Source organism: Diorhabda carinulata, chromosome 11, assembly GCF_026250575.1.
Source record: "Diorhabda carinulata isolate Delta chromosome 11, icDioCari1.1, whole genome shotgun sequence".
NCBI classification, from domain to species: domain Eukaryota; kingdom Metazoa; phylum Arthropoda; class Insecta; order Coleoptera; family Chrysomelidae; genus Diorhabda; species Diorhabda carinulata.
This window is the reverse complement of record NC_079470.1, coordinates 9417459-9445059: the sequence shown is the minus strand read 5'-3', so window position 1 is coordinate 9445059 and position 27601 is coordinate 9417459. Positions and strand designations below refer to the sequence as shown.

General features: G+C 31.3%; 2 protein-coding genes across 13 annotated transcripts in view; one reads left to right on the top strand and one right to left on the bottom strand.

Moving 5' to 3' along the window:
* The window catches only part of LOC130899687 (myosin heavy chain 95F), a 31322-nt gene extending 8634 nt beyond the window's left edge, over positions 1–22688 (bottom strand). For 3 of the 8 annotated variants that reach the window (XM_057809820.1, XM_057809825.1, XM_057809819.1), the window contains exons 1-14: positions 22552–22688; positions 10548–10728; positions 9402–9475; positions 6748–6886; positions 6433–6649; positions 6159–6383; positions 4363–4619; positions 3563–3847; positions 3338–3502; positions 3058–3281; positions 2050–2241; positions 1728–1952; positions 641–848; positions 324–565 (exon numbers count right to left, since the gene is read on the bottom strand). In XM_057809820.1, the coding sequence (XP_057665803.1) occupies positions 324–565; positions 641–848; positions 1728–1952; positions 2050–2241; positions 3058–3281; positions 3338–3502; positions 3563–3847; positions 4363–4619; positions 6159–6383; positions 6433–6649; positions 6748–6886; positions 9402–9475; positions 10548–10728 (2634 nt within the window). In that variant the 5' untranslated portion in view covers positions 22552–22688. Of the gene's footprint in view, positions 1–323; positions 566–640; positions 849–1727; positions 1953–2049; positions 2242–3057; positions 3282–3337; positions 3503–3562; positions 3848–4362; positions 4620–6158; positions 6384–6432; positions 6650–6747; positions 6887–9401; positions 9476–10547; positions 10729–11216; positions 11395–13285; positions 13475–22551 lie in introns of those variants that run through there. The other 5 variants (XM_057809822.1, XM_057809818.1, XM_057809823.1 and 2 more) reach the window with 4 other exon arrangements.
* Positions 22689–25149: 2461 nt separating this feature from the next.
* Positions 25150–27601, top strand: part of LOC130899577 (solute carrier family 35 member F3) — a 77998-nt gene continuing 75546 nt past the window's right edge. For 3 of the 5 annotated variants that reach the window (XM_057809611.1, XM_057809608.1, XM_057809610.1), the window contains exon 1: positions 25161–25337. The gene's annotated coding sequence lies outside the window, so the exon portion shown is untranslated. Of the gene's footprint in view, positions 25338–27601 lie in introns of all 5 variants that reach the window. The other 2 variants (XM_057809609.1, XM_057809612.1) reach the window with 2 other exon arrangements.

Here is a 27601-nt window from a genome sequence, read left to right as displayed (position 1 = left end):
AGTACCTAAAATTCTTTATACGATTCTTTATAAGATAATATCCTTCCTTTACTTCTTACACTTATTTTTCTTTGAAGAGTTAAATACAATATATATATATATATATATATATATATATATATATATATATATATATATATATATATATATATATATATATATAAAAGGTATCTAGGTATTTCTAGTTCTTTGTAAACTTAAATCTTCAAGACTTTCAATAAGCTGATGCAAATGAAGGTACAATAATAGCAGAAAAAATTATGAATGACATAGAAGCTATTGAAGTTCTCCCGATTATATTGCGAGTAAATTATAACACATACCTTGATTGCATCTATAGCTGCGTCAAACTGTGTTTTCAAAGTATTAATGCCATTTGTAACTAAATCTTTATCTTTTTTCAATTGTTGGGCGCTCTGTTCAATTTGTTTTAAATTGGTGTTCAAACTTCGGATGTTTCTCAATGATAATATTCTATGGCGGTGTTGTTTTCTTGCCAAATAACCTTTAATAGTTTTCTGCACAATAATAAGGGCCTCTTTTCTCCAAGCAATTTTGTTTTTCACTAAAATATGCAATTTTTTGGAATATCTATTTCTAATATTCACGTAACAACTGACATTTAATTAAATTTACTTACTTTTGATCACCGTTAGCACGCAGAATTGTGCTTTAATCCATCTAGATTTAACTAACCATTTCTTCACTTGTCCTATTATATTTTTCATATTTTCCGTATCAGATTTCATGATGTTATCGAACTCGGCAAATTTTCCTGGTCTGAAGAAAACTTTTGTTACACCAAATTTGAAATCCTTGTCGTGGAGCTTCAAAGCATGAAACATTGCCTAAAACACAAATTATTCCTTATAAACATAATGAAATCTTTTTAATAGATATCTGTAAGTGAGTAAATGTATTACTTTTGACTATTTTATGACCTCAAAGACAGACGCTGATATAAAAATCGGTTATTAACAGTAAATATGTAGATTTGAATTAAAATATCATAGCTATTTTCAACTTCTATAACTCGCTTTCCGTTCTAAGTTCTAATAACCTCCAGTATCTGTGCTGGCTTTAAAGTTATATATTTGCCCCTACAGATATCTCGTTGAAAGTATCCCTTGCAAATGTGCGATATTCTAGAACAAGATACTCCCAAAATCTACATTCGTCTGTTTCTGCAAAACCTAATCTCATTAAGTGCTTCCTGGGGTAGCAATGCCCTGCAAAGAAGCTAGTGAGGAGGTACAACTCGATTGTATTGATTGATTATTTTTTAGATCTAGCAGTATCAAAGTGCCTAAATAACTCTTTGGAGGGATCAAGATCGGGAAAACGCTTTCAAGATGTTTCTGTTTTAATCTCTTCGTTCTTCCAAAACTATTTCTTATAGGGGCATTTCCTACACCATTAAAATATTAATTTACTTCAATTCCTGTATACCTTGGAACCTAGATTTAACAGAATGTCATTATTCTTTGTCCATTCTATAATAAATAAATAAAAAAAATTGTGTTCAAATATCTTAGAAATATATATATATGGCGTAGGTGCAGCTGGGTCTTATATAAACAGACTAGACCTTTTACCAACGGACTGGACAGTTCATTAAAAGACAAGCTTTTCACACATATAGACTAATATCCTCAGTCCTTTTATATATGGTCTATTTTTAATAAACGGTCTGTAACATATATAACAAAAATTGTTTTACAGCTTACTTCACAGAATTGTTTAGGCGACAGAGTTGTTAGTTCTTTGGGTATATATTGTTTGTACATTTGATAAAGTTCATTGAAGGATGTTCTACTTGGATACCCATATTCCATGAGTTCTAAAACAGTTGTCATTCCGGAACATTTCAATTGCATTAAACTCAAATTTCCATCAAACTGTTGATCCACCATTTTAGAATTTGGCTTTACACAACGAATAAAATTAGTACCCTGAAACATTTGTGATCAAAATTAGTATAGTTTACAAGAAAATCACATTAATATCAGATGCAACAATTCTACAAAACTTAGTTGGCTAAATACTTACGTTGCTCCTTAATTTCTCCATTAATTCTCCTAGTTGAATCTTGAATTTATTTCCTACACTGCTAAATGTAAGTTTGCCTTTCATAGTACTTGAAGTTGAAAACAATGCTTGTATAAATTTATTCCCACTTTCTTGAATAATGCCTTCAAGGGATGCATGGAGAGCATCGTTATTTTTGTCAATAAAATATTTCTAAATAAAGAAATGGTATCATTATTGAAGACAAAAATTGATTATAGAGACAACGATAAGTCAATAACCAATAGGAAAAAAGAAACATTTTGTAGATGCTAACTGGATGAAAAATTTTTAAGTTTATATCATTCCATTAGACAAAGACCTACTAAAACCAGAGAATTCCAGTTGATTTAATGTCATTTGTGCGGATTGTACGATAAAAATGGTGAATTATTTTATTAAAGTGAAGTGGTATCGTAAATTTTCATCTACTCCAAATGATTAGGAGCATTTTGAAATGAGTTCCATTTGCTCTGCCGTGTTCTTTTCAAAGACAGAAATGATGTCAAAATGTTAAATTAATTAAAGAACTACATCCGAGTATTCTCCAAAGGATACGAATTATGTTCTGTTGACAGGAAAGGTTACTTTGATTCACAGGGTGTGATATATAACGACTACTTTGGAAAAAGTGCTCTTGCACCATAAAGCGCCAACTTAAACCTCTACGCTCGCAGGCGCAAATTTAGTCGAATTAGACTCATTCATCCCGTCCACATTTGGCCCTGTGTAATTTCTTTTTTTTGTCGAATGAGTAGGTCATCACTACCATGGATGCTTACTTGGCAGACATCGATAAAATATATTAACGAGTCAAATATATCTAATTAAAAAGAAATTATATTCACAAATTAATTAGTACAAGTGGAAGTGATGGAAATATTAATAATAAATAATATAGAAGTTTTAGAATAAATGTTATAAATTGAATGTAATGATTGAATTGGTTTCAAGAATATACTTAGGTAATTTTCAAGTTTCACTACTTACTGTTTGATAACAAACTGCACCAGCAAAATGTCTTATCAAAAAACCCTCGTTATCCCTAAGGTTGCGATGTGCCTTTAGTTTAGAAGATCTAGGAAGTCCCAATCTATATTCTTTCGACCATATTTTGTGAATTTCTTCAGTGAAGTGAGTGTAACTGGGTTTGGGAAGTTTGGATTCCTCATCGAGAAGAGTTAATATTCCATTGTTTTTAGTTTCTATTACATCTGAATAAAAAAATTATTCAAAATATTTTTATTGTGTTTACGAAGAATGAGATTACCTATGCAATCTTGATTATCAACAAACTGTATTTCTGGTACATTGAGACCTTCCCTTTTGTACAATTCCTGTTCAGACTTTAAAATCATGTCGTTGAAGAATTGTTGTAGTTTTTCATTGCAGTAGTTGATACAGAATTGTTCAAAACTATTTACAGTAAAGAATTCTAAAAAATAAGCAATTTAAAATAAATTGTTATTCACTTAGTTGAAACAGTGGTACTTACCAAATCCAGCAATATCCAAGACACCTATATAATAAGTAGATGCCTGAAATGGTATACTTTTATTTATCCTGTTCACAATATAGTCGAACAAATTGCTGTAGATAGCTTTTGCTAATGCATCTCTTGCATTAACCGCTTCATAAGTTTTTAAAGGTACCATAATAACAGTTCCCTTCATTCCACCTCGTGCACTCTGCATAACTCGTGAAATTAATGCCTGCTTAAGTTCATTGGGATCGATTTCTAATAATTTAGATGCTATAAGTAAGTGTTTTTCTTTTGAAGCTGAAACAGTATCAATTTTAGTAATTTTCCAAATATTTTTTTATATTAACAAAGTTAATAATTATTTGATTTCCATCTTATTTCACATTCAAGTATTTGAAACATAAATTTTGAGAGTCGCTGAGCGAATGTTATGTACACCAACATATCCACTTTTACAACACAAAATTTGTCCCTCGTAATTTCAAAGTAATAAGTTACAGATTATAATAGTGAGAACTGCCTTTTTGAAAAGTAACCATTACATATACAAATGCATGTATTTCTGTATATCATTTCTATTTTAAATATGTAAATTGAAAAAAATACTTAAAAGTTTTCACAGTTTTGACTAGGGATATTTAATATTTTTTAATATAAATTAAATCAGATTTCATCCTATCACTTTTCAATTGAAAATGTTAACAGTTTATCGTAATTTTCTTTTTTTCCTAAGTAGATATATGTAGTATATATTTTCATTTCCTTTTTCTCATGAATTAAAATTTCCTTTCTTTTGTACAGAGTTTACCTACCAATTACTCTGCATCCTCCCCTCGTATCTTCGGGATTATCCTCAAATTCAATGTTACCCAAATGTAGCACAGCCGCCACTGTTGAATATATATAATGTCTGTCGGATTCATTGATTTCCAATCGTGACAAAGCTTGGTCCAGTTCCAGGAAACCATTTACATCATCCAAAAGAATATCATTAAGCGCCCCTTTTTTATGATCAGAACTTTTTCGGCTAGCATCCAATTTTTTTTCTGTAGCTGTTGAAGTGAAGTATCTATACAAAGTATATTATAAAGTATAATATTTATAAAATCAATATTATATGAATTGAATAAACTGAAGAGAAGTTGCAGAAGTAATGTAGAAAAATAATGAATAATCAACATTAGGAATAATATAATAAAATACATAAATATTACGCCACGTTCAAAGGATATTCTCTTGAAAAAAAGGTTTTCATATAGTAATTATGGGAACTATAAAATTCAAATAAAATTATATAACGTATAATCATACAATTTATAATCATATGCTCTCATCAACACAAAGGAGTGGGGCTGAGTTCCTTGTACTTTTTGTATTATTTTTGCCATAATTATTGCAAGGTGCTATGTTTTCTTTGTTTTCTATTATAATATTTCTGCTATCTCTTGATTCCAAGTTTTCTTAGATTTTCCGTTTATTATTTGATCGTGCTTTCCATATTGCTTTATTTAGTCTCATGTTTTGACATTCTAACCATTCGTCCAAACCATTATAGCTTGTTGTTTTCTATCGTCTCAGCTATTCATTCAATACTTAATTCTTTCCTTGATGCTTCGTTTCTAATTCTGTCTTTACTTGTTATTCCCTTCGCTCTCCTAAGTAGATCATCTCCATTGCTTGTATCTTGCTTCCAATTCCATGTTAATATTGGTTAATTTACTGTCTTATATGCAGTCATTTTGATTTTTTCCAAATTTCTTTTTTGCCTATAAATGATCTTGAAAGTACATGATGTATGATTAAGATATTATATGTCTAGCTTCTTAGTAATAGGCAACTAGTAATACTTCCATAGACCAGAGTTAACCTACCTTTTTTTATATATGTCAGTGTTCTGTAGATGGGTACCCTATTGCTTTTATTATTTCTGATTCATTTTTAGGCATTAATTATCGATCTTTATGCTTTGAAAAGAATAAAAAGAAAATTCAAATTGTTTTTAATTTTTGTAAAAGAGCTGAAAACCAATTTTGAACCATAAAAATAATGAAAACGCTTTCCAATTATTTTGGAATCGTTTAAACCAGTCAAGGGAATATAGAATCGTGCAAGACGGTTTGGAGTAAGTACTTTTAGATGTATTGCCACTTTTTCTGCCAAAGTAGTGATCTATGTGACTTAATTATATTTTTGTCAAATCTTAATAAACTTCATCATTTTTATCAGAATAATAGTATACAAAGTGGTCCAGACTTGTGTACGTTAATTTCTAGATTTAAAAATAAGAATACTTTTTAAAAACTGATCAAAATGATACAACCATCTAAAATAGTGGCTTTAAAAATTTTTTCTCCAAATATAAAGGAAAAGGTTGGACTCCATATTTTGTAACTAATTATAAGACATATAACCACTACGTCACACACAGGATAATTTAGAGAGGTAACGATATAAGTGAAATTTTTAACGAATATATTTTCATAATTATTTCCTAAAACCTTTCTATTGTAATCATTTGAGAAAAATTATTTTCCATTTATTTAAATTCGAAGGTGTAAGTATATTTCACTGCTCTTTAATATTGCGTATATACTTTAAGGATACTTACTTCGTACAGCCATGTTTTAAGTAATTAAAGTCATCGGGTTGCGTAAGATTCAATTGGCTTCTCAAGTTATCTGGAGCTCCAGCCAATAACAAATAAAAAATATGATAATTCCTTTCATCCCCTTCAGCTGAACATATCCTAGATTTTTCTAGAAGATAATGGGATATGTGACCACCGGCTACTTTAAATTTGTTATCGAAATGAACTTCTATAAATTTACCAAACCTAAAAGAGAAGAAATGAAACGATCTTCTTTATTTTGGATCGGTTTTACCTTGAACTGTTATTGTTTCTTGTAGTTTTAGCATTTCCGAATGCTTCTAATACTGGATTGGCATCTAAGATTTTCTTTTCTAGAGTACCAACCTCAGCTCCCCAATTGTCGCATAAAAATTTCAGTAAATGTTTCGTGGATTCAGTTTTTCCAGCACCAGATTCTCCACTAACTATTATAGATTGTGATTGCTTCAAAACTAACATATCTCTATAGGCTGAAAGTAAAAATTGATAATATTCTATCACATTCTCAGGATTAAAAAGAAACATCACATTTTTTTCCGATTATTTTCATTATATTGATATACAGTACCTTTATCAGCAATTGCAAATACATGTGGTGGTAGTTGGCCCAAAGATTTCCCTTTGTAGTTTTTTATGGTTTCTGGGGCATATAATATGGGAATGTCTTTGTAAGGGTTAACAGCTATTAAAATATTGGCAACATACGACTAAAAAAATAAAAAAAAACACTAAAGGAATCAAATTATAGTTTATATTCCAAGATTATGTTAAACTGATAGTTTGTTGACAAAACTCAACTTCCTTCTGACTCTTGAAAAAGTGCAAGTCCTTATATACATGAAGCCCATGTATTTTCATATAACTCTTGTTTAGAACTTTGATAGGACTCAGGATTTTGATTAACTTTTTAAACTCTGTTTTTATGCACCCTGGGGCAGATTTCTTTAATTTGGATTATCAAAGCGAAGTTGTTATATTTCTAATAATAGTTATCAATTATTTATCTGCTCCTTTTTTCAATTTGACTAAAGCAACGACAAATATGTTTATGTTCATTTTAAATGAATAGATAGATAAGTTGACCACATAAAATAGGCACTGTAAAAACAGCCTGCGACTTTTATACAATATGGTTATAAAGACTGCTGCTTTGGCCCAAGAATTGGTTAAATATCTAAGAGGACTAAAGTCAAAATGGTTTGCAAGACTATGCATGATTTTTTATTGCATTGGCTGCTTCAGGAGGAGAGGGTTAGGATTTTCACTTTAGAAAAATCGAATTTTTTTATTTTATCTTATTGTCTAACATTTCAAGAATATGTACTTAAAATTTTAAGTTGATTTAAGCAGTATTCTTGAAGTTATTGTCTTTTTAATCTCCTTGCCTTTAACGCTCTAATTCTAGCAGCTATGGACGTTCGGGATGGCAACGCAGCCGTCGAACAGGTACAAAGTTTTCCATTGCTATTGTTGAATTTGCATCTTATAAAACTGCATGCAGTTTCAATGAAAGTGCTGGTGCTTATCTAACTTTTCTGTCAGCGGCGGCACAAGCACTCATGATTATGCAACCATTGGCGGACAGTAATCGCATTATTGACAGGGCCGAGATTCAAGTAGCCGAGCAACGAAGCCAGAATAAAACAAAGAATTGAGAGAAAAGAGGCTGAAGACATCGAAAATGCCGAAGGAAATTTGCTGTATGAAGCTGGAATCGAAGATTCTGTTTAAGTTGGGAAAAAAATTTTCTCTTCACTTTTTCAAAGTCCGTGTTCACTGCTATTTAAAAACTACTTGACCGATGGATATCAATCAAATGACGAAAATTTTCGTAGAAAATGAAAGTTCACAATTTAGATGGCCGTCAAAAATTTTTTAAAAAATAAAAATTAGCAGAGAACGTTGAGGGGGAAGATTTGATTGAAATTTATCTAAATTATCATGATTTTCTATTTCCATATAATTTCCGGCCGAGTTATAGTGAACACAGCAAATTTTTTTCCCTAGACAGGGGGAAGCTCTGTTACCGGCTTATACTTCAATACTTCCCCATGCTAAATTTACACATTCACACACAGGGACTGAAGGTAAACTAGTTTCTGAAGACGATAACTTGGTTATCGAAACGCGCGTCAGACAGTGTAATTGTGAGTGTTGGTGTAGTGGTGGTGTAAACAGTGTATTCAGTAAAAAGGATTATGATAAAAAAGAACAAGAAGAAATATAACAATCAGACTGTAATAGCATCAGTGCGAAGACATGAGATATAGGTAACCGGCGCGCATGTGCGAAACGCCGACCTTGGGGTTGCGGCTGCGGAACCGCAAAACGGTACTTACTTAAAAAATATGCCTCGTATTTTGGGGATCTCGATCATACATTTTTTCTGTTATAAACTAAAAATTATTGATTTTTTAGTAAAAAAATTGATAATTTGTGATGATCGGTATGTTTGTGATAGTTTTTTCCTCTTTTCCGAAAATTTATTGAGATGGACTTGGCGGCTTTTGATTCTAGGCGCCTCATATGTGGTGTGTACCTAGAATACTATACTATTTAATTTCTTATCCTATTATGTAACATATCTCGCCTACATTTTTTAAAACCTGATTCATTTCTTGAATTTCATCAGTCTGGAGATATGTATAAAGTGTTATTTTATTAGAATCTAATATCAGTAATCAAAACATTTAGAATCGATAACCTTCGAGTTTAAATGCAGATAATTCAATTTTTCTTTATTTCTTTTTTAATCAATGCAATTGCCAACAAGGTTACGAGTTGTTGCTCAAGATATCGGGATCAAATCCTCATGTCATGTGTCACTACTTCGAATGCATTCACTCAAAGACATACCAATCCGAATATGGTAATCAGACCCTTAGACAGGATCTTAAATGTAAAAATTTGACAATTTGAAAATAGTCAATTTTTACCTTCGGTCTCTAAAGACGATAATTTGATTATCGAAGCACGCGTTGATGTAATTGTGTGTGGTAGTACGAAATAGTGTGTTCGATGTCACATTTTGACATAAAATACATGGGCTTTGTGTAATATATATTGCGAAAATAGGTTACATTATCTAACGTCCATTTTAGTGTCGGACAGTATAATTATGGCAATAAATGGTGTTCAGTATATACGAGTATATCACCAATAAGAGAAATTTCGACTGAAATTTGAAATGATCTTGAAAAATTTAAATGAGACCTAACTTACATAAATTTTATCTTTGTAGTAACGTATGCGTATGTTATTTAATAGTGATCCCTCATTAAGAAACATCATTTCACCTGAAAAGAACGAATTTTATCAAAAATAGTAAAAAAAAATATGTGTAATTTATTCACGATCATTTATTCAAAAAAAAGCCTCACTCTGTATTAAACAATTTCTTCGCATTTTCTATTTTGATCTCACAAGGTACACAATACTTTTTTTAATGTCTTCTTCATATTCAGATTTCGAAGACAGAAAACATGAGTATCTATGATTGAGAGGATTGGGAGGAATTATTCGCCAGTAAGAGGCAGTTTATGACATATACACTTCAACATATCACTTGTTCAACGTATACCTTCAACAAATAAAAACTGTATTCCTAGGAAGACGAATAGAATAGAAGTTGGATTTATGGTATCAAATGCCTTTGTTCAGGGTTCCTTTTAGTCTTCATCTGGGCAATATGAATGCACGATGGTATATACAAGATAATATAGTAAAACCTCATCTAATTATTTGCCTCAGGTCACTTCAAAAACCAACAGTTCAGTAAAATAACATGCCAGATAGCCAAATACACCTTGAAGATAGTTGGATTTGTCCCCCACTGAACATTTGTGCGACATAATACTAAAACTAAGAATGGGTCTTGTCGGTCCTAGTTACTTGGATAATCCACTTGCAAGTCCTTTGGTTACCATGGAAGATCTACAGAACTGGAGAAGCCTCTGACTCTGACGGGTTGGTAGCTCTAATAAAGATTTTGGCTCGTTTTAAATCATATAACTTTTTGTTTTTTCTTTTTCCCACAACTTAAGGTGTTCCTTAATCCACGAGTGAAGAATTTCCATTTCCAGCTTGGCCAAGTTATCGCCAATTTTATTGCTCCTAATCTTCTTAGATCTAGAAGCCTAGACCAGCTCTACATCCCTTTCACTAGCCAGTTTATTTAATGTCGTCCTTACTTTGAAGACTTTTCTGGATGATATTACCGAAATAAACAATTTTTGCTAGGTGTAAGTGTGTCTGTGGCACTGAGTATATTATTAATTTGATAAAATATGGCTTTTAAATACAAAATTTTACAATATAAAAAACATGAATTAGTATAAGGTAAGAGAGAGCTGATGTCAGATTACTTACAATTGTCATCATAATCTTTATTGTCATCTAGATTGGCTCTAAATATTTCACTGAACGGTAGAAATCTTTTGGGTAATTTGGAACTTTGGGGTGTAACTTCAACTCCATCTTCTAGTAGTTCTGTTATTCTTCCCAAAATGTAACCATCTGTATGGTCACGAGCCCACACTATGTCATCCATCTGTAACAAAAATAAATATTTCTCTATATCTAACCCTTAAACGGAAAGGTGGCATCTGACAGACTAATGCGCACCAAGATTTGTAATTTTATTTGTAAACCAACACGTCTAAGGGCTGATAACGCCATGTAAGTGATTGGACAGCTTCCTCATACCTCACGGAATTTGGATAGACAATGGATGTTACAATCAGTCTCGGTTTGCCAGACACCTCCTTTCTGTTAGTATGTGTTTTATTACATTATAAATAATAGCTGGAGTATCAAGAAAGGTGTTATAGATGAAGAAACCGTGATGCAGTGGTTTGTTGAAGCCGAAGGTAACACAAGGGATATAGATAAGATTAGTATTTGCAATCCGAATATGACAATACCTCTAAAGTTTCTGGAAACGAGGAAGAGGCAATGTTCTTAAATTATTAATTTTAATGGTGGTTGTCGTAGATGAAATTAGTTATCAAATTTCCAGTAATAGAAAAAAATACTCACTTTTATGTTATTAATAGAATGTTATTGCTACTAAAACGATGACGAATATTTTACCTTTTTCCTATGAAACCATATAAGTGGTTATCTTATCAAACTAATTCCGTCTTATCTCATTTTATATAATTGATCTTTAAAAAATTACTGGTTAGAAAAGCGACATGTATCCAACATAGATAGTTTAATGGAGTGTTACAGAATATTTTAATTGTATAGATCTTGATTTATTTACAGAAAATTGATTACTTCCGAGATAAGATATTCTTTCGAAAAAAAAAAGATCGATGGATCTGTCATGTTTGTGATTGAATAAAATAAGTAAAGAAATGTTTAACCTGGAAGGTTTCTTTGAAAATTATGATGTAAAACTCAAACATCCACACCGAGAGTTCGTTTAATCTATTCTCACTTGAACGACTGAAAAAGGTATCAAAAGGTAGAGAATTTTACTGGTTATTATCTCCCCTAAGAATTAAAAATGTTGCCAAAAGACATATAAGTTCATATAATTGATTATCAAAGAAGCTGTCAGATTATTCGCATCGAATAAAAAATTTCGTTTGGTATAGATTTTTGACAATAAAGGTTTGTTTCTAATGCATATTATAATGGAGAAGCTCAAAGTCAAAATATTTGCTTTTTCTAGATATTTTTCATTATTAAGGTACATTTCTATATTGGCGATATAAAAACATTCGATTCCGTTGAATCCGAGTTGGCAGTTATGAAGCTCTTAACTTCCTGACTTATTCGCAAAATATATATGGGTTAAAATTCTTGATTTTCGACTTTTTGGGAGCTTCGCACCTGGCATTCCATCTTCTCCATCAGGCTAGAGGACGGTAAATGCTTCTGCTCGAAAAATGTCAGGCTTAGGGATCTGTTTAACCAAATTTTAAATGCTTCTTCTCATTTCCAAATAATAAGAAATTTTAATGGAACTGTCATAAAAAAGGTCTTGCGTCACTTAAGTCGAGATAATAAACATTTTTAAGTATTTTTACTATTTTGATTTTGTATTATTACAACCCATTTTAGATTCCAAAATGTTGTGCCAAAATTATTGCTAGATACGTTATTTCATCAAGGATATGTTATATCCTTACAAGTTAAGTTAAGCAGTGACCACTTTGATCTTTACTGCCAAAGATCTTCAATAAAGAAGCTCAAAGATTTTTAGATGTTTTCTCTGATATAACGTAGTTTTGAAAATTGTTCAAAAATGTTATGAGCGATTTTAAATTAAAAACAAAAGGAAAGGGTTGGGAAGTCCTCAATTACCAGCATTGTTAATGGAGATTTTCATTGCTATAGCCATAACTTTTCAAGAATTATCAAAGGACAACCAGTGACACTTCACCCTTAAGAGTTCTGTGGATCAAAATCGAACATCAATATCACGACAATTGATTTCATCGAACGTAAGTACAGATTTCGGTCCAAGGGTAACAAATTGACGTTCCGTGCATCTGCAGGCGAAGTCGTTGTTCAAGAACCTCGTCTGCCTATTGAGTGAAACAGTCAAATACTACTCAAGGGTGATTTGTTGAAAGCTCAGATGATTCTCTTCCTACCGTTAGTATCGGTAAAACAGCCCTAATTCAGCAACTTTCCTTCTATTCTCCAAGCAGTCGCAGTTTCTGGTCAACTCGGGATTACCTATAAATCGAATTGGGAGCCGAGCTCCAGATGTGTGAGCAAAAATCCTAAGATTGATGAATCTGATTTTTGGTCGAGGATTGGAAGCTGTTGCGAAGTAAATAACTTTTTGATCTCAAATAAACAGTAGAACACTGATGAATTATTGATAAAATGGTGTATAAGGATTCGAAAGAGTAAGTATAATAGATTCATATAATTGTGCCGAATACGAAACTTGAAATTGACCAAAAGAGTCCAGTCTTCTAAAGATCCTACATGAGCATTTAAATATGAGAAAAACTAGTGCATGGTAGGTGTCTCGAATTCTCAGCGTAGTACGAAAGCAGCATCGAGTAAAATGTTCGGACTGATTTTTAAGGCTTTGCTGATAGAAGCAAGAAAGTGAAATCCATGTAATGAAACTGACTTACTAAGGCAATTGCGTCCCAAATTATCGAAAAAAGGCACGGTAAAATCTGCCAAGGTGTGCGCTTACTTCATGATAATGCTCCAGTCCGCACCGTTTAGCTCTCCAAGGCTGATGTACACGAATGAGGCTTCAAAGACTTGAACACCCACCATATAGCCCTGATCTGGTCCCGTCCGACTACTTTGGTTCGAAAAGCTGAAGCCGAGTTAAGGGGTATAAGATTTAATAACGACGATGAAATATAAACAGGCGGTGTAGAAACATTTTGACTCTATGACAACTATATTGGCGTAGAAGCTACAAAGTGTGTGGAAATTGAGGGAGTTTATATTGACAAATAAACAGTTTTTTTTTTCATTTATAATGACCTTTCTTTCTATATTAGGCTAAGAACTCAATGACACCGCTCTACGTATCAAATAGAAAAATATCCAAGTGTTTTCAACTTATCGTATTTTGAAGATAAAATTTTTAAAAGGGAATTATTGAATTATTTCTGTAATTTTCTGATTATCCTCGTATTTTTTCATTGTTTCCATTATCTTGTTATTACATACAGTGCTTCGACACTGTGCGTGTTCAAAAAAAAAACAAATGTAATTAACCATAACGTTCACCGGTGCGATATGGTAGTTTCTACATACATTTTAGTCACTGTCTAACATCCGGTTAACCGAGATTACCGGAACTACACGTCTACATTTGAATATCAAAACAATAGAGTGGGAGGTTACCTGTTAAAGGATGATTTTTTTTTTCGCGGGGATCACTGACTTTTCATTCAATATAATATGAGAAAGTGATGGCAGACTAGAACAAGAAATGAAAGAAACATATCGGGCAGACAAAGAGATTTTTCAATGTTCAGTTTAAAGAGCACATAGCACTAAAATACGCTAACAGTAATAATCAAGATATAAATTTTAGTAAGATGAAAATGATAAAAAATTTATTCAATAATTGCTATATGTATGAACAAAGGGCATATTCGTTACAGCCCACTCTATAGTATAGTACGTCAAGTCAATATGTATTAGTTTACCTTTAGTCTCTGAAGACAATAACTTGGTTATCGAAACGTGCGTTAGACTGTGTGATTGTGAATGGTAGTTTATGATCGATGACGATCATTGCTTCTCAGTGTTTCCCAAATATTGTTGAACCTCACGTTCATTGTAAGCAGAACAACTGAACTGCTGGAATCAAATCTCGATGTAAACAGGACGCTAGAGTACTATAGGAATAATTTGCTTGTTATTTTTTTTTATTTGAATATGATTTAAGGAAGCGACAATACTTTCCGATACACTCGATTAAGTCACGCTTACCATTTTATTTAAAATTAATCCGAGCAATTTTGACGGTACATCTGGCTCTAGTTTTGATACTAATTCGGTTAGAATAATTGAAGTGGGACAACTAATCACGATATTTTATTGGAAATTACACTACTATTGGTAAATACAAGGGATCACGTCATTTTTATTAATATATATAATATTAATATACAAGGGAACATTATTTAATAATACTTAAATATTTGCGATATCAAAATTTATCATCTTATCAATTTTAGTCTAATGACAATCAAAAATGATAAAATATATTAGCCCAGAAAAATTTACATGAATTAAAAAGTACATAATCGAATGATATGAAAATTTGATTCAGTTTTTTTTATAATTATTTAACAATATCCTAGCATAGCCCAATGTTGTTGGTCTAAAAATCTTGTCATATTAGAAATTATTATGTATACATTATAGTTGGAAAAATGAATGTTTTTAACTACACAAACAAGAGTAACTTTGTTTCATTAAAAACAAAATAAAACTATTATTATCTTCACTGTAATTACTTTCTACTTTTCACGGTCCGTTCACAATTTCAATTTACGTAACATAATAATTGAAAATGACATTAAAATTTTTTTCACCAGTATTAGTAGTTTAAATGAACTTACAGCACCATATTTATAACGATAAAACAGAAAAAGGAAAAAAATGTTTAGGCAAAAGAGACAACTAATTCGAGGATGGAGAAGATGATGTTATTAAAAAAAAAAAGGGAGAAAAAGTCGTGAAAGTTAAGAAAGGCAATTAGAATTTAAAATAATTGTATTTGGGTATTTCTTGAAATTTATACAAGACGTGTTTTGAAAGTACCGGAGTGCAACAAAAAGTTATTCACTTGAAAGAATATACTTTACTGCACTTTTCTGTAGAATTTTGTAGTAACACACTTTTTCATCCATTGTTTAACAATGTAACTACCTTATTAGATAACCATTGCATTACGATACTTTTAATTTCGTCATTGTATGTCTTCAAGTCTAGAAATAAATGGTAATCGCTCTGCAAGGGATTGGTATTGTATATTTTGTGCCGCTCACTTCTATTCCTATCATGTTTGTTAGTGTTGCCGTCTTCAAGGGCTTCATCCCATTTCAGCACTCATGTTTTCTCCAGAAAATGACTGATTTGGCGATAAATGTCAGCCTTAAATACTCAGAAACATATAACAGCATGCATTTCACAATCGGCGTGTATACTCGATCGGATGATTCCGTAATGGCGTCTGGAGGTTCCAAACGGATGTAGCTCAAGAGCTAACTGCGACGGCGCGATTTGTAAAGGGTACTAACGGTGCTAATATATTTTCTTAGCGAAGACTTAAATAAGGGCTTGATCAAAATACAAAAAGTCTCTTTGGATTATAATAGATAGGCTGAAAAAATCGTAGAATAGCACAGAAAAACATTCTTTTTAATTTAATTGTTCAATATAGCTCCCTACGAGGAAACAATGTGATAGTCAATGAATATCATACCATGTGCTGGCCAAAATACTGATGCCATCACCTTGCCAACCGACTTTTGCATATTTCCACACTTTGGAGTAGGTTCATCACGTGCAGTCTACTCGGCTGACTGTAAATTAGGACAGTTATGGAATGATGGTGCCATGTTTGATCCATTCTCACATATTAACGCAAAAAATTGGGTTTATTACGATTGAGTAGCTCCAAAAGCTGCTCGTAATCATCAATTCGTTGTTGTTTATGATCGATTGTAAGCTCGTGCGCCAATTCACCATATGTTCAACGCGTTCCTTTGATGCAAGGCATCCACGCGATCAAATGCTATCTGTATAAATGACATCTACCTGGCTACCATTATCCAAATGTAATGTAGTATATTGCGTTAATTCACTACAATGACTGTACTATTAGTTTCTTTGACATTCCTGATATCATTTGTCAAAATTTTACATAAATCATCATCATCAAAAAGTGTTTCAATTATTGTGTAAATATGGAGGGAAAATAAGATCAAGTGTTGATTTCTTACATGGAAACACAGTCAAGGAAACCCAGGAAATTTTACGTAAATATTATCCTGAAAGTGATCCGTTCCTTGGAATGATTTGTAGGTAATTCTCTGCGTCCAAAAGTTACCATACGAATAGTTGATATTAGATTAGGTTCAAATAAAGAATATTTTTGTTATAATATGGAAGTTTTGTATATAAAAGGCACTCTTTCTTCGAACCATCATCGTATTATCGAATATGTTATAGGAAAGGAACGGGGTTCTTTGTCTGAATATAACTGGCATAAAATACCAGCACCAAATCAATCATTATAGAACACTTCAAACTACTGACTGGTTTAACGGACCTAACATACTTATTCATTCAAGTTCATTTCATAATTAAAAAAAATTTATCTTGAAAATTGTATATGCAATTATCTCCAGATGCTCGTAATTGTTTTTTACCGTTATTTTTGTGATGCTTTAGACCTCTCGGCATACATTCAAAAAGCCGTATTCTTTGAATCGTTTTTAAAATACGTTACGCGTGTTTAAATACAATGTGGAAGTTATCATAACAATCCCGTTTATAGAATGATTTGAACCACATTGTCAAGAGCTTTTTTAAAATTTATATTTAGAAATCAAAACAAAAAGAGTTTGGATTATCTCAAGAAATATATCTGGAATGAAGCGCAGATTTAGTAGTAGAGGCTATAATTAGAAAATGGATGAAAATCATTTTGTAATTAATTCGATGTCTCTCTCAATTTCATGAGGTTTCCCAAGAACCGATAAATTATTTATTGAGAGTGGAAAGCGATAAAAAATGGAAATAAACAGAATAATACGATTATTTATTATTTTAATTTATATGTAACAAACATTTTTCAATAACTTCTTATTTTTCTTGAAATGTTATTATTAAATGTGAAATTTGTTTTGAGACACCTTGTATTGCAATATAATTTGATTATTGGAAACGTAAAATTGTAACCAAGATATTATTTGATAAACTTTGTTGAATAATATCATTGTTAGTTCTTTGTTTAGATTTAATCTTGTTGTTGATATGGTCGGAAAAATTAGTTTTTTGAAGATTTGGCTCATAGCATTAATTCATTCATCAGAAAATATCAAAACGTGCACTTTTTATTCGATGCATAATGCCTGAGCCAGATGTTTGAAACTAATTTCTAGTTCTTGGCAACATTATACGTCTGTCTGCCATTGACATTGATGCCTATGTAAATATTACAACGATGTTATTGAACGATTATTAAATGAAACTAAACACGGCACTGTTTAAAAAGTATTATTTTCTTTAATGAATTAGATAGATTTTTATCTACTAACTTTTGCATTTATACATTTGATTTTATTTTTTTACTTTCTCACTTTACCATATGATCGATTCCTCGAACCAAATAAATCGACTTTTTAAATCGATATGTTTCACTAAAACGATTCAGTGAATCGATTTTACACTCTTGAAATTTTTTTCTCTTTTGGTAAAAGCCATATAATTATTTACAATTAGCTGAATGTAACCTTAACATTGCACCAAAAGCTTGATCCAATATTTACAAAATAGAGCAAAAAATTATTCATTAACATGTTCACACAATAGCCGTGATATATATGAGTATCGTGGGATCATGAATTCCTCGTGAGCGCCTTCTCAATTGCCAGGAACATCGCAAGTGATAAACGGAACAGCTCGTATCCCAGTATATTTGTTATTACCGAATTCCCTGAACTATAAAATCCCAAATTTTACTGATAAGACATCACCGAGATTGTTTATCATGATACTTTTCTTGAAATTGAAATTATTGTCCTTCCTAGTATGTAATTTCGAATGGTGTTGAGGATTCAAAATAAAACTGTCCAAGAGTTTTTTAAAATGCCAACGTTTCGATCTTTTATTTGATCTTTATCAAGGCTAAAAACACATGATACATAATAACGTTGATGAAGAAAAACAAGTAAACAACAACAAATTAGAAGTAAAACAATAATCAGATAACATTATAAATATCTATACATTGTACATATCGATGAATAGAACATACTGTATCTAAGACAAACTATAAAACATAAACAAATAAGAACACTGATATGTATATAAAACAGGGCATTTTGAAAAACTCTTGAACAGTTTTATTTTGTATCCTCAACTCAAAACACCTTTCGATTTTTTATAATCGATTTAACAGGCTGCGGTTCAAATCGATTTAAAAATCAATCTTTTGGAAAGAATCGTAGAGGGTAAACTCAGTGTTGCCAATAGCACGTTTTATTTAGTAGAGGTGCTGGTAACAAAAAAGAGTAAGTTCAGCTGTTATGAATATATTTAATAATTCTCATTATACCTTAAAACCTAAATTATTCGTCATTTTTATAAAATATAAATATTCTTAAGAATCATCAACGCTAGAATCAGAAATAAGTGCGAAGAAGATCAAGACGAAACTCAATTCAGCTTCAGAAATGGATTGGAAACACGAGAAGCACTTTTTGCACTGAATATATTACTACAAAAATGCCGGGACCAACGGAAAGATGATTCAAAAACGATTCAAAGAGTTACCAGTTTCAAATATCTTGGTTGCTACATTACTGAACAACTGGATCCCCATAAGGAAATAAAATATAAAATTGATTGAACATTTTTTAAAATGAGATCACTCTTCTTTAATGATAATTTAAAATTTCACCTCCGGAAACGGAAAATCAAATGTTATTTATAGTCACTTCTCTACCATTAATCGCTTAGAGGCTTTTGAAATGTGGTTATACAGACGTATGCTCAAGATACCGTGGACAGCTATGCAAACAAACGATGCAGTCCTCAACAGAGCAAAACATTAAATACAGGAAAATAGCTTATTTGGAACATATAATACGTGGTAGCCCGTTTAGTATCCTCCAGTTGATTATGATGGCTAAAGTCGAAGGTCGAAGAGGGATTAAAAGGAAACCTCTTGGCTGAAGAATATTAGAGAATGGAGTGGGATAAGAGAAGCGGGACAGTTATTTAGACTAGCTCAGGATAGACAGAGTTTTGCCTTGCTGATCGCCAACGTGAAGGGGACTTGATGCGGCACGCTAAGAAGAAGAACATATTGTTTATACAATATAATTAATTACTTCCCCTCTTTAAAAGGTTTCTGATTTTACGGCTTCATTTACTCAACTATATATACTTCCTTTATTGGTTCCCTTATCATTGATAGTAAATAACATCATAGTGCCGAATCATGCACTACGTTTTGTTTCCCCATGCCTCTTATATTTTGCTTTCCCTCGGAGTTGATTTACACTCCAATAGATTGCAGTATAAAAAAAAACTGTTACTTCTGTGAAATCGTATAAATATAGTTTGCTTAGTTATCTCAATAACCAGTTGAATGTCAAGTTCAATAAATTAAGGAAATGCGGTCTAGCTCATAAATACGTCAGTGGGTCAATTAGTTACTCCTACTTAATCGCATGTTCAATTGCTGTATCTATTTATAGTCATAGAAATAACAAAATAATATTACGCAAGTAGGTAAGAAGATTGGATAAGGTTAGTATTAATTACATTAAAAATTCATTATCGTATATAAATTAATAATAAAATTTAAACTGTATAATTTTTATTTCCAACTAGTACCCGTCTCGGTATGAATGAAGTTTTATTATTATTTTTTATTAATTACTCATATTGATGCTCACTTACAAAACAGAGTTTTCCTGAAATACTGGCTATTTATGAGGTTTCAATTTGATATTAACAGATACAAACAGTTATGATACAGACTGTTAATCAATGTAAGGCTTTCTAATAAACTATATTTTTTGTTTTGTTTTGTGGTACGTAAAAAAACAAAGATGACGATTTTCCCACGCGCGAACACGCGAAACAGGGAAACTCCAAGTTGATTCCGCAAACTTCCAACAACTGGCCTTGCGATTTATTTACGGTCATCGCAAAGACCAGTCTCACCGGAAATTGTAAACGTTTAAAATCGATTGGTAAATCCGTTGGAATTATCGGTATAGGCGCGTGATCAAGACATCCTCTCCTTTGTATTTTCCCTTTATGTTGTTGCCTCAATGACTTTATTCATCAACTTTTTCACAGCCAGTCTTGTTCCATTACAGAGTCGAGATTGAATTATGTAACGCAGCATGTTGACAACTGATCCTACTTTTAACTGCAAATTGTAAGGTAGTAATCCAGTAAAATTCCTGTAAATTTAATTTAGTTGACTACGACATCCCGGTTTATAACGGTGTCGACTGATTTGAAGGAAACCAACTGTCCCGGAAGAAAATTCTGAATGGTCGAATTGAGATCTTCGAAATCTTTATTTTTCGCCTCCAATATTGCTCGTTTAGCCAACCAATTATGGTTATTGAACTGTTGCGCTATACCTGGGAAAACACACTGAATAAGCTCCTCTTTTGAATCTGTGATGTGACAGAAATCTGTGAGTAATGTGATGAATCCAGTCAAGGTGTCTACTGCGACTATATTATTTCAAATGTCTAACAACTGCCTCGCAAATACATTTGCAGTTTCATCTTGTTGCAAAAATACTCGCATTTTAGCAGTAAAGTATCACTATCACAAAAGATCAACAAAAAAAGAGCGTATATACTTGAAATGTCACAATCACAAAAGATCACCGAAATAGAGAAAGTTCTCGCGCACGTAGCGGTAATTGTCACTCACCAAGATAGAAGGATGGACTCTCTGTCTGATGTATCGATCGACGTAGAGGATGGATCGACATTTTAGTTGGTTGTCAACTGTCAAATATTATGATTGCGTTCAGATTTAATTTGTGCCAATACTTAAGATTTATCAATCTACAGATAGATGGTTGTCAAATGTCAAATATTATGATTTTGTTCAGATTTAATTTGTGCCAAAACTTAAGATTTATCAATCTATAGATAGTTGGTTGTCAACTGTCAAATATTATGATTGCGTTGAGATTTAATTTGTGTCAAAACTTAAGATTTATCAATCTACAGATAGTTGGTTGTCAAATTTCAAATATTATGATTGTGTTCAGATTTAATTTGTGCCAAAACTTAAGATTTATCAATCTACAGATAGTTGGTTGTCAAATGTCAAATATTATAGTTGAGTTCAGAAATTAAATTTGTGATAAAACATCAAGGAAAAACAAAACTGTTGTTTTTATTTAATTCCGAGCATTTTCATATTTATTCACCTTTTAAACCTTCTCTGGATGGACTTCCACAAATAAGACAAATCGGTCCAGCCGTCTCGAGTTTTAGACTAACAAACATTTACTCTCATTTTTTTTAATGGACACACCATACATCACGAGTAAATCCATTGTTTGTCATTCACAGACAGAATTTTTTTATGGGGAGGTATATGGAAGAAATGATATCGTAATTGAGGTTAATGGACATAATTGAAATGAAATAATTATGAGAACCAAATAATTGTCTATTTCATTGCGATTTTTTTATTCATTTGACATATAATATTGTCCAAGACAAAGGAAATCCTACTTATCACAAAAACATTATAAAACTATGACTCATAAAAAATTAGGTTTACGAATTTTTTATCATGAATCTTTCCGACGATTTATTATACCCTTCAAAAGCTGAAAGTAAATAGAGGTGCAATAGGTGGAATATTATCCTGAAATTTCATTACAATACTTTAAAAAATAGGCCAATTAAAAAACACATATTCCTCAATTGAGAATTGCCTATCTGAGTATTCTCTAACGAAATTATTGTACAATTATTGTACACTATATTTCACGTTGACTCAAGTATTAATCTGATATTTCCATTCAGTAATTAAGGTATTTAAATTTTTTATCCTAACCGGTTTTTTAACCTAACAATACTATTTTTGACCAAAACAGTGATACACAATATTATGTAATCAAATATTTGAAGTTACGTACCCTAATATCCTGAATATATTTACTATTGTTATTGAGCGTTACTAATAACTATGATTTCACAGCTACACAACCACCTGTACAAGCACCTGAACCACGTTTGGTTTGTTCTGTACATTAGCACTCAGCGCGCATGGTCTAGTCTCTAACAATTAGAGGCGGAAGAAAATATTTGGAAAAGAGCAGTTACGTTATTTGTAATAATCTCGAAAATGGTCTTGAATATAAGTTTCTCTTAACATTTATGAGCTGCTTATTTATATCTATTTCGGTTACTATTTTGTATTTTTATCTTAGATTTGCGGTTTGGCAGTGGATATTCATTATATCGTTTTTATTTCAAATCAAAATATTAATTGTTACGTTCACTTGCCTTTTTTACGACCCCATGCTACTTTTTGTGAAAATATTCCTTCTTTTGTTCTTAAAAAGTCCTTTAAACCTGACATCTGTTTTTTCTAACTATTTAATTAGTAAAATTACTCAAACTAACCTTGTAATGAGGACACTAAAAAACTTTTATTTAGAATTTTTCGTTGATTCTGGTTACCTAATGGAATAATATTTCTTTAAAATTCCATATAAAAGTTTTTACTTTACCAGATTGAAATAGTTCAACATACACAAAGTTAATACTGAACAATTAATATAAAAATAAATTGTATCTTAACTATTTACTGACACTGCCAATAGCAACGAGATGCCGTTATAAAAATTGTGGATTTACAAATGTATTAAAATATAATTTTTTTTGCTTTCCAAAAAATTATTGAAGTGACGACAATTTCTATAATGCAAGATACAAATAGAAAATCTAAATATTAATATTTGAACTATTAACGACAAAAAACTTTCTCTTTTCTTATGGCTCGATTATTAGTGCTTTTCTCAAATGAACCAACAGACAATTTGCTTCCATCTAGAATCATGCTTTGAGGGTTTGATTAATATCAATTTCACAATATATTAAAATGTCATCTCCAAAGTTTATCCTCTACATCTTTTACCTACTACATATTTATATCTAATACTGGAATTAATGCTATAGAAAAATTTGTTCTATACACTCAAAAAATGAACGTAAAGATGTTTGGAACATTTCTGGAAATTTGGACGTGTTTCAAGATAGTTCACTTATAATTTTGTACTACAATAAAATATTTGACAAACTTTGAAAAAGTGGTTCGAATGATTAATGAAAATTATTTACTGAGTAAGACTTCCCTTTCCATAATCCCTTGTTTCTCGGTGAGTATGTTGATGACTGAAATATAAATTCGGTATGTGACTTAACTTGCAAAGCTTCGAGAGTATTATATACCAATATATCTAGGCTCGATTCGTATTCCGGGTGGTGCGAATTGTTTTTCCTTTATCGACTCTCTTAGTCTCCATTTCCCCATTTATCCAGCTAGCTCACAATGCAATTGTAATGTCTTAGTAAGGTATTCGATGTCAATCGTTTTTAATTTTTACTAGTTTCATTCCGAAGCACAAGTTTAGTTTAAAAATGTGATAGAAAGCACTCGACGCTTTTATAAAAATGACATTAATTTTCTCATCACCACTTTATTTTTATGCCAAGAATTATCATAGAAGGGTTGATGGTTGCACCTCGTTCAAAATTTGAATTGAATCTGATCTCTCAAACTATACCAAGATCAAGATCAAAACTAACCTAACCGCCACTGTCTAATAGTCGTTTTTAAATAACTGGAATCGTAAAAAATCCTAACCATCTCTATAGAGCTGCGTTCAAGCGTAACAGAACAGCTGTGTTTATATATACAGCAACAGTAGAACAGATAAATTTAGGGAGTTGAATTACGTAGGTTCCGTTTGTAACTAAACAAACCATTTCAAAATGAGAATATTATTGATATACAATCGTAGAAATACACATATTTAGATTTTAAATAAACATTTCACCTATACTTCATATTTACAATAAACTATCCAGTCTTTTTACGATAGAAATTGAGCGTTTTATTGATTTTTTCACTAATACAGAAAAAAATCTTTATATTGAAATGGTGAGATTCTATTATTTATTTATATTTCTTTCTGTGAGGTCTAGTTTGTCACACCTCGACTGATTTAGATGAATTATAGATAAAAATAAAGTAGACATGTCAAACATCCAAAATAACTTCAGGAGCGTGTATGAAAAATATTTTCTTTAATTTAGTTTTTTATATGTAATTATTATATACTCTAATAATGTTAACATATTATACAAGTTTGATATTAATCTCCACAGTGTGTAATAATTTATTGCACAACTTTAACATTTTTTAAAGATAAAGGAATGAAATCAAAATATTTAGGTATTTAACACTTCTTCTATCTTATAACACTTATCTTCTATTTGCCAACAAGTGTCAAAAATATACATAGTTGCTTTGGATATTATTAGGATAAGAGACTTTGAAGATATATTCGTCACAAAATAAATGCCTTTTGACGTTCTCCATAATATTTCTTTATGAAATTTTATTATATTTAAAATATTTTCCACCTCGTACACAAGCATTAGAATCCCTCAGCCACACCTATGTCACCCCCACCATCTAGTCTAATGCTACGGAGCAATCGCCAACTGTTTTTCTTTCAGTTTTTCCAACGAAAGAGCTGCTCAATCGCGTCTTGCCTATTGAAAACATCACTGGAGATATTTTCCACGCTTCTCCTTGCGTCGGTTACCGTGAAAATTGCATTTTTCGATACCTGAAAGGTCGATAAACCGTAATTTGTTTTCGCATAGACGAGCTGAGCCACCAGGCGATAGGGTAAGTTTCTGTTATTGTTTGATTCCCAGGATTGTCTGAGACGGAATATGTGAGTAAATTCAAAAGGGACTTAAAAGACGTTCAATTTCATTCATGTTGATGAATTCAATTACATTTTAAAGATCCGAAATAACAATACTTATTGCATCTGTGATTACCTACATAAATAAAATTTTTCTGCAATCATAATTAATTTCTGTCATAAATATTACAGTCGTTTGTACTATCTTAATTCAAGACATAAGATATACAACTACAATATTATTTAATAAATGAAATTATGATTTATGCAATGAAAACAAAAACAAAATAAATTTAAAATTATAAATATACCACAAGATTTTGGTTCAGTTATTCTGATTAGAAATAATCCAGTGATTTAAAATCGAAAGTATTATGCATTAGCAAGATAATTTGACGCTGTTTTTTCCTCACTTGAAGAAGCAAAAATTATGATGAAAGTATCTGCCGTCTTCAGCAGCGTTTCATTGTTGGAATGAAAATTTTAGATTGGAATTACTGAAGCATTCCCAGAACCCTCCTTGGTCTTACATTAAAGAATATATTTAAGAGTTTTATAGGATAACTGGCGTAGAAAGAAAATATACAATTTGAAATATTTGCATTAACATTTTATAACTGTGGATTATCACTGGTCTAAATCCACCTTATCATGTTTTAGTCTCGTACTTATACATTAATCTCAACAATATAATGAAATATCTCGACTGCCACGAACAAAAATTGGCCTTTCTATAGAAAGCAGACATTCCAACAAAAAATATTCATAATATAACATATTAGGACAGGCTTCACGGTCTATATTAAAAGGGCAACTGTTGATTTAAATTAGGCAGGCTGTATTATTGCTCAGTATTTTTTATATATTGTGAAAATAAATTTAATATTATGGTTTTCGTTGCGAATAACCATAATTCTAGTTAATATTTGTAATATATCTGATTGTTGAATAAGATTTGTCAGTCGGTGTAAAAAACACGAATTTATGGCTTAAAAAAATTATTTTTCAATATACCTGAATTTCAATGTACTCATTTTAATTTTTAGACTCCATTTCTAAAGTTATAATTTGAAAGACCAATGAAATACGTTTCCACGTCTACTAATGTTACTTTATTAAATGCGAATCGTTTTCCACACATGATTTTTTTCGAAATATTAGACCGATCAGATGTCAAAAGAGTCAAAACTTACGAAAAGATTAAATGTTACTTTTCGTTAGTACTTTAATAAAGACTGATTTCTGAACGGTAAGTCGTTTTTAACAGTTATCAAATGACGCAGAGAATCTTTTCATTCTTTCTATTCTCTTATTCACTTCTGATGCCTTTTTACCTCTTTTACCTCTGTTTTTTGGAATTGAGTTTTTGCGTGGGCTCCTCTTTCCACAGCCATTCTTTCCCATCCTGACTCGTTTGTTTAATTTCATCATTTCTCGTGGTTTCCTTACCAAGTTATATTTTTTCTATCCAGATCTTCCTCGGTCTTGTTTGCTTGTTTTTGTTCATGTTTCATATATCTTCATCTTCTTATTTTCTCATACCTACGAGTAGCTCATTTCTCTGTTCTTCTTAGAAATCTCATATCTTTACTTTTTATTTTATTTTCTGTGTCTTTGACCATGTTTCTAAGACAAATGTTAAAATTTATATGGCCTCTTTTTTACATATTTTTGATCTATTTCTATTCATTTTGGTATTTCTTTTTTGAAATAGTGTCTTAATTTGGTTGAATAATTTTCCGGTTCCGGTTACTCCAATCCTTTTGTTTCAGTCTTCCATTTCATGTTGATGTCTTGTCAAGGTATCTGATACTTTTTATTCTTCTAGTTTTATGCTTTCTAAAAGGTTCTAAATGTTATCAATTTTACGAGTATTTAAGTGGAGAAAAGAGTTTTGTTCAACAACTGACTGCACCCAAAATACATTGTATTTAGAAAATTTGGAAATAATTCAAATATTCTTTTTTGTATCTATTGCGGGATTTAGCCGGTACTACGGTTTGTATTGCGTTATTTGCAGCAAGTTCTATATCAGAATCCACACTTTCATAGTCGGAACTCATGTCGATACAATTACACTAAACTGAAGTGAACGCTTGGTTGTTACATGATTCTAATATCATTAATTTTAGGAATATTGACTAATTTTGAGTAAATAATTAACATTATTGATAGTAGGTAAAATAATGTACTATATTCGTATCGTAAATTCATATTACGATATTCAATGGGTTATACAAAT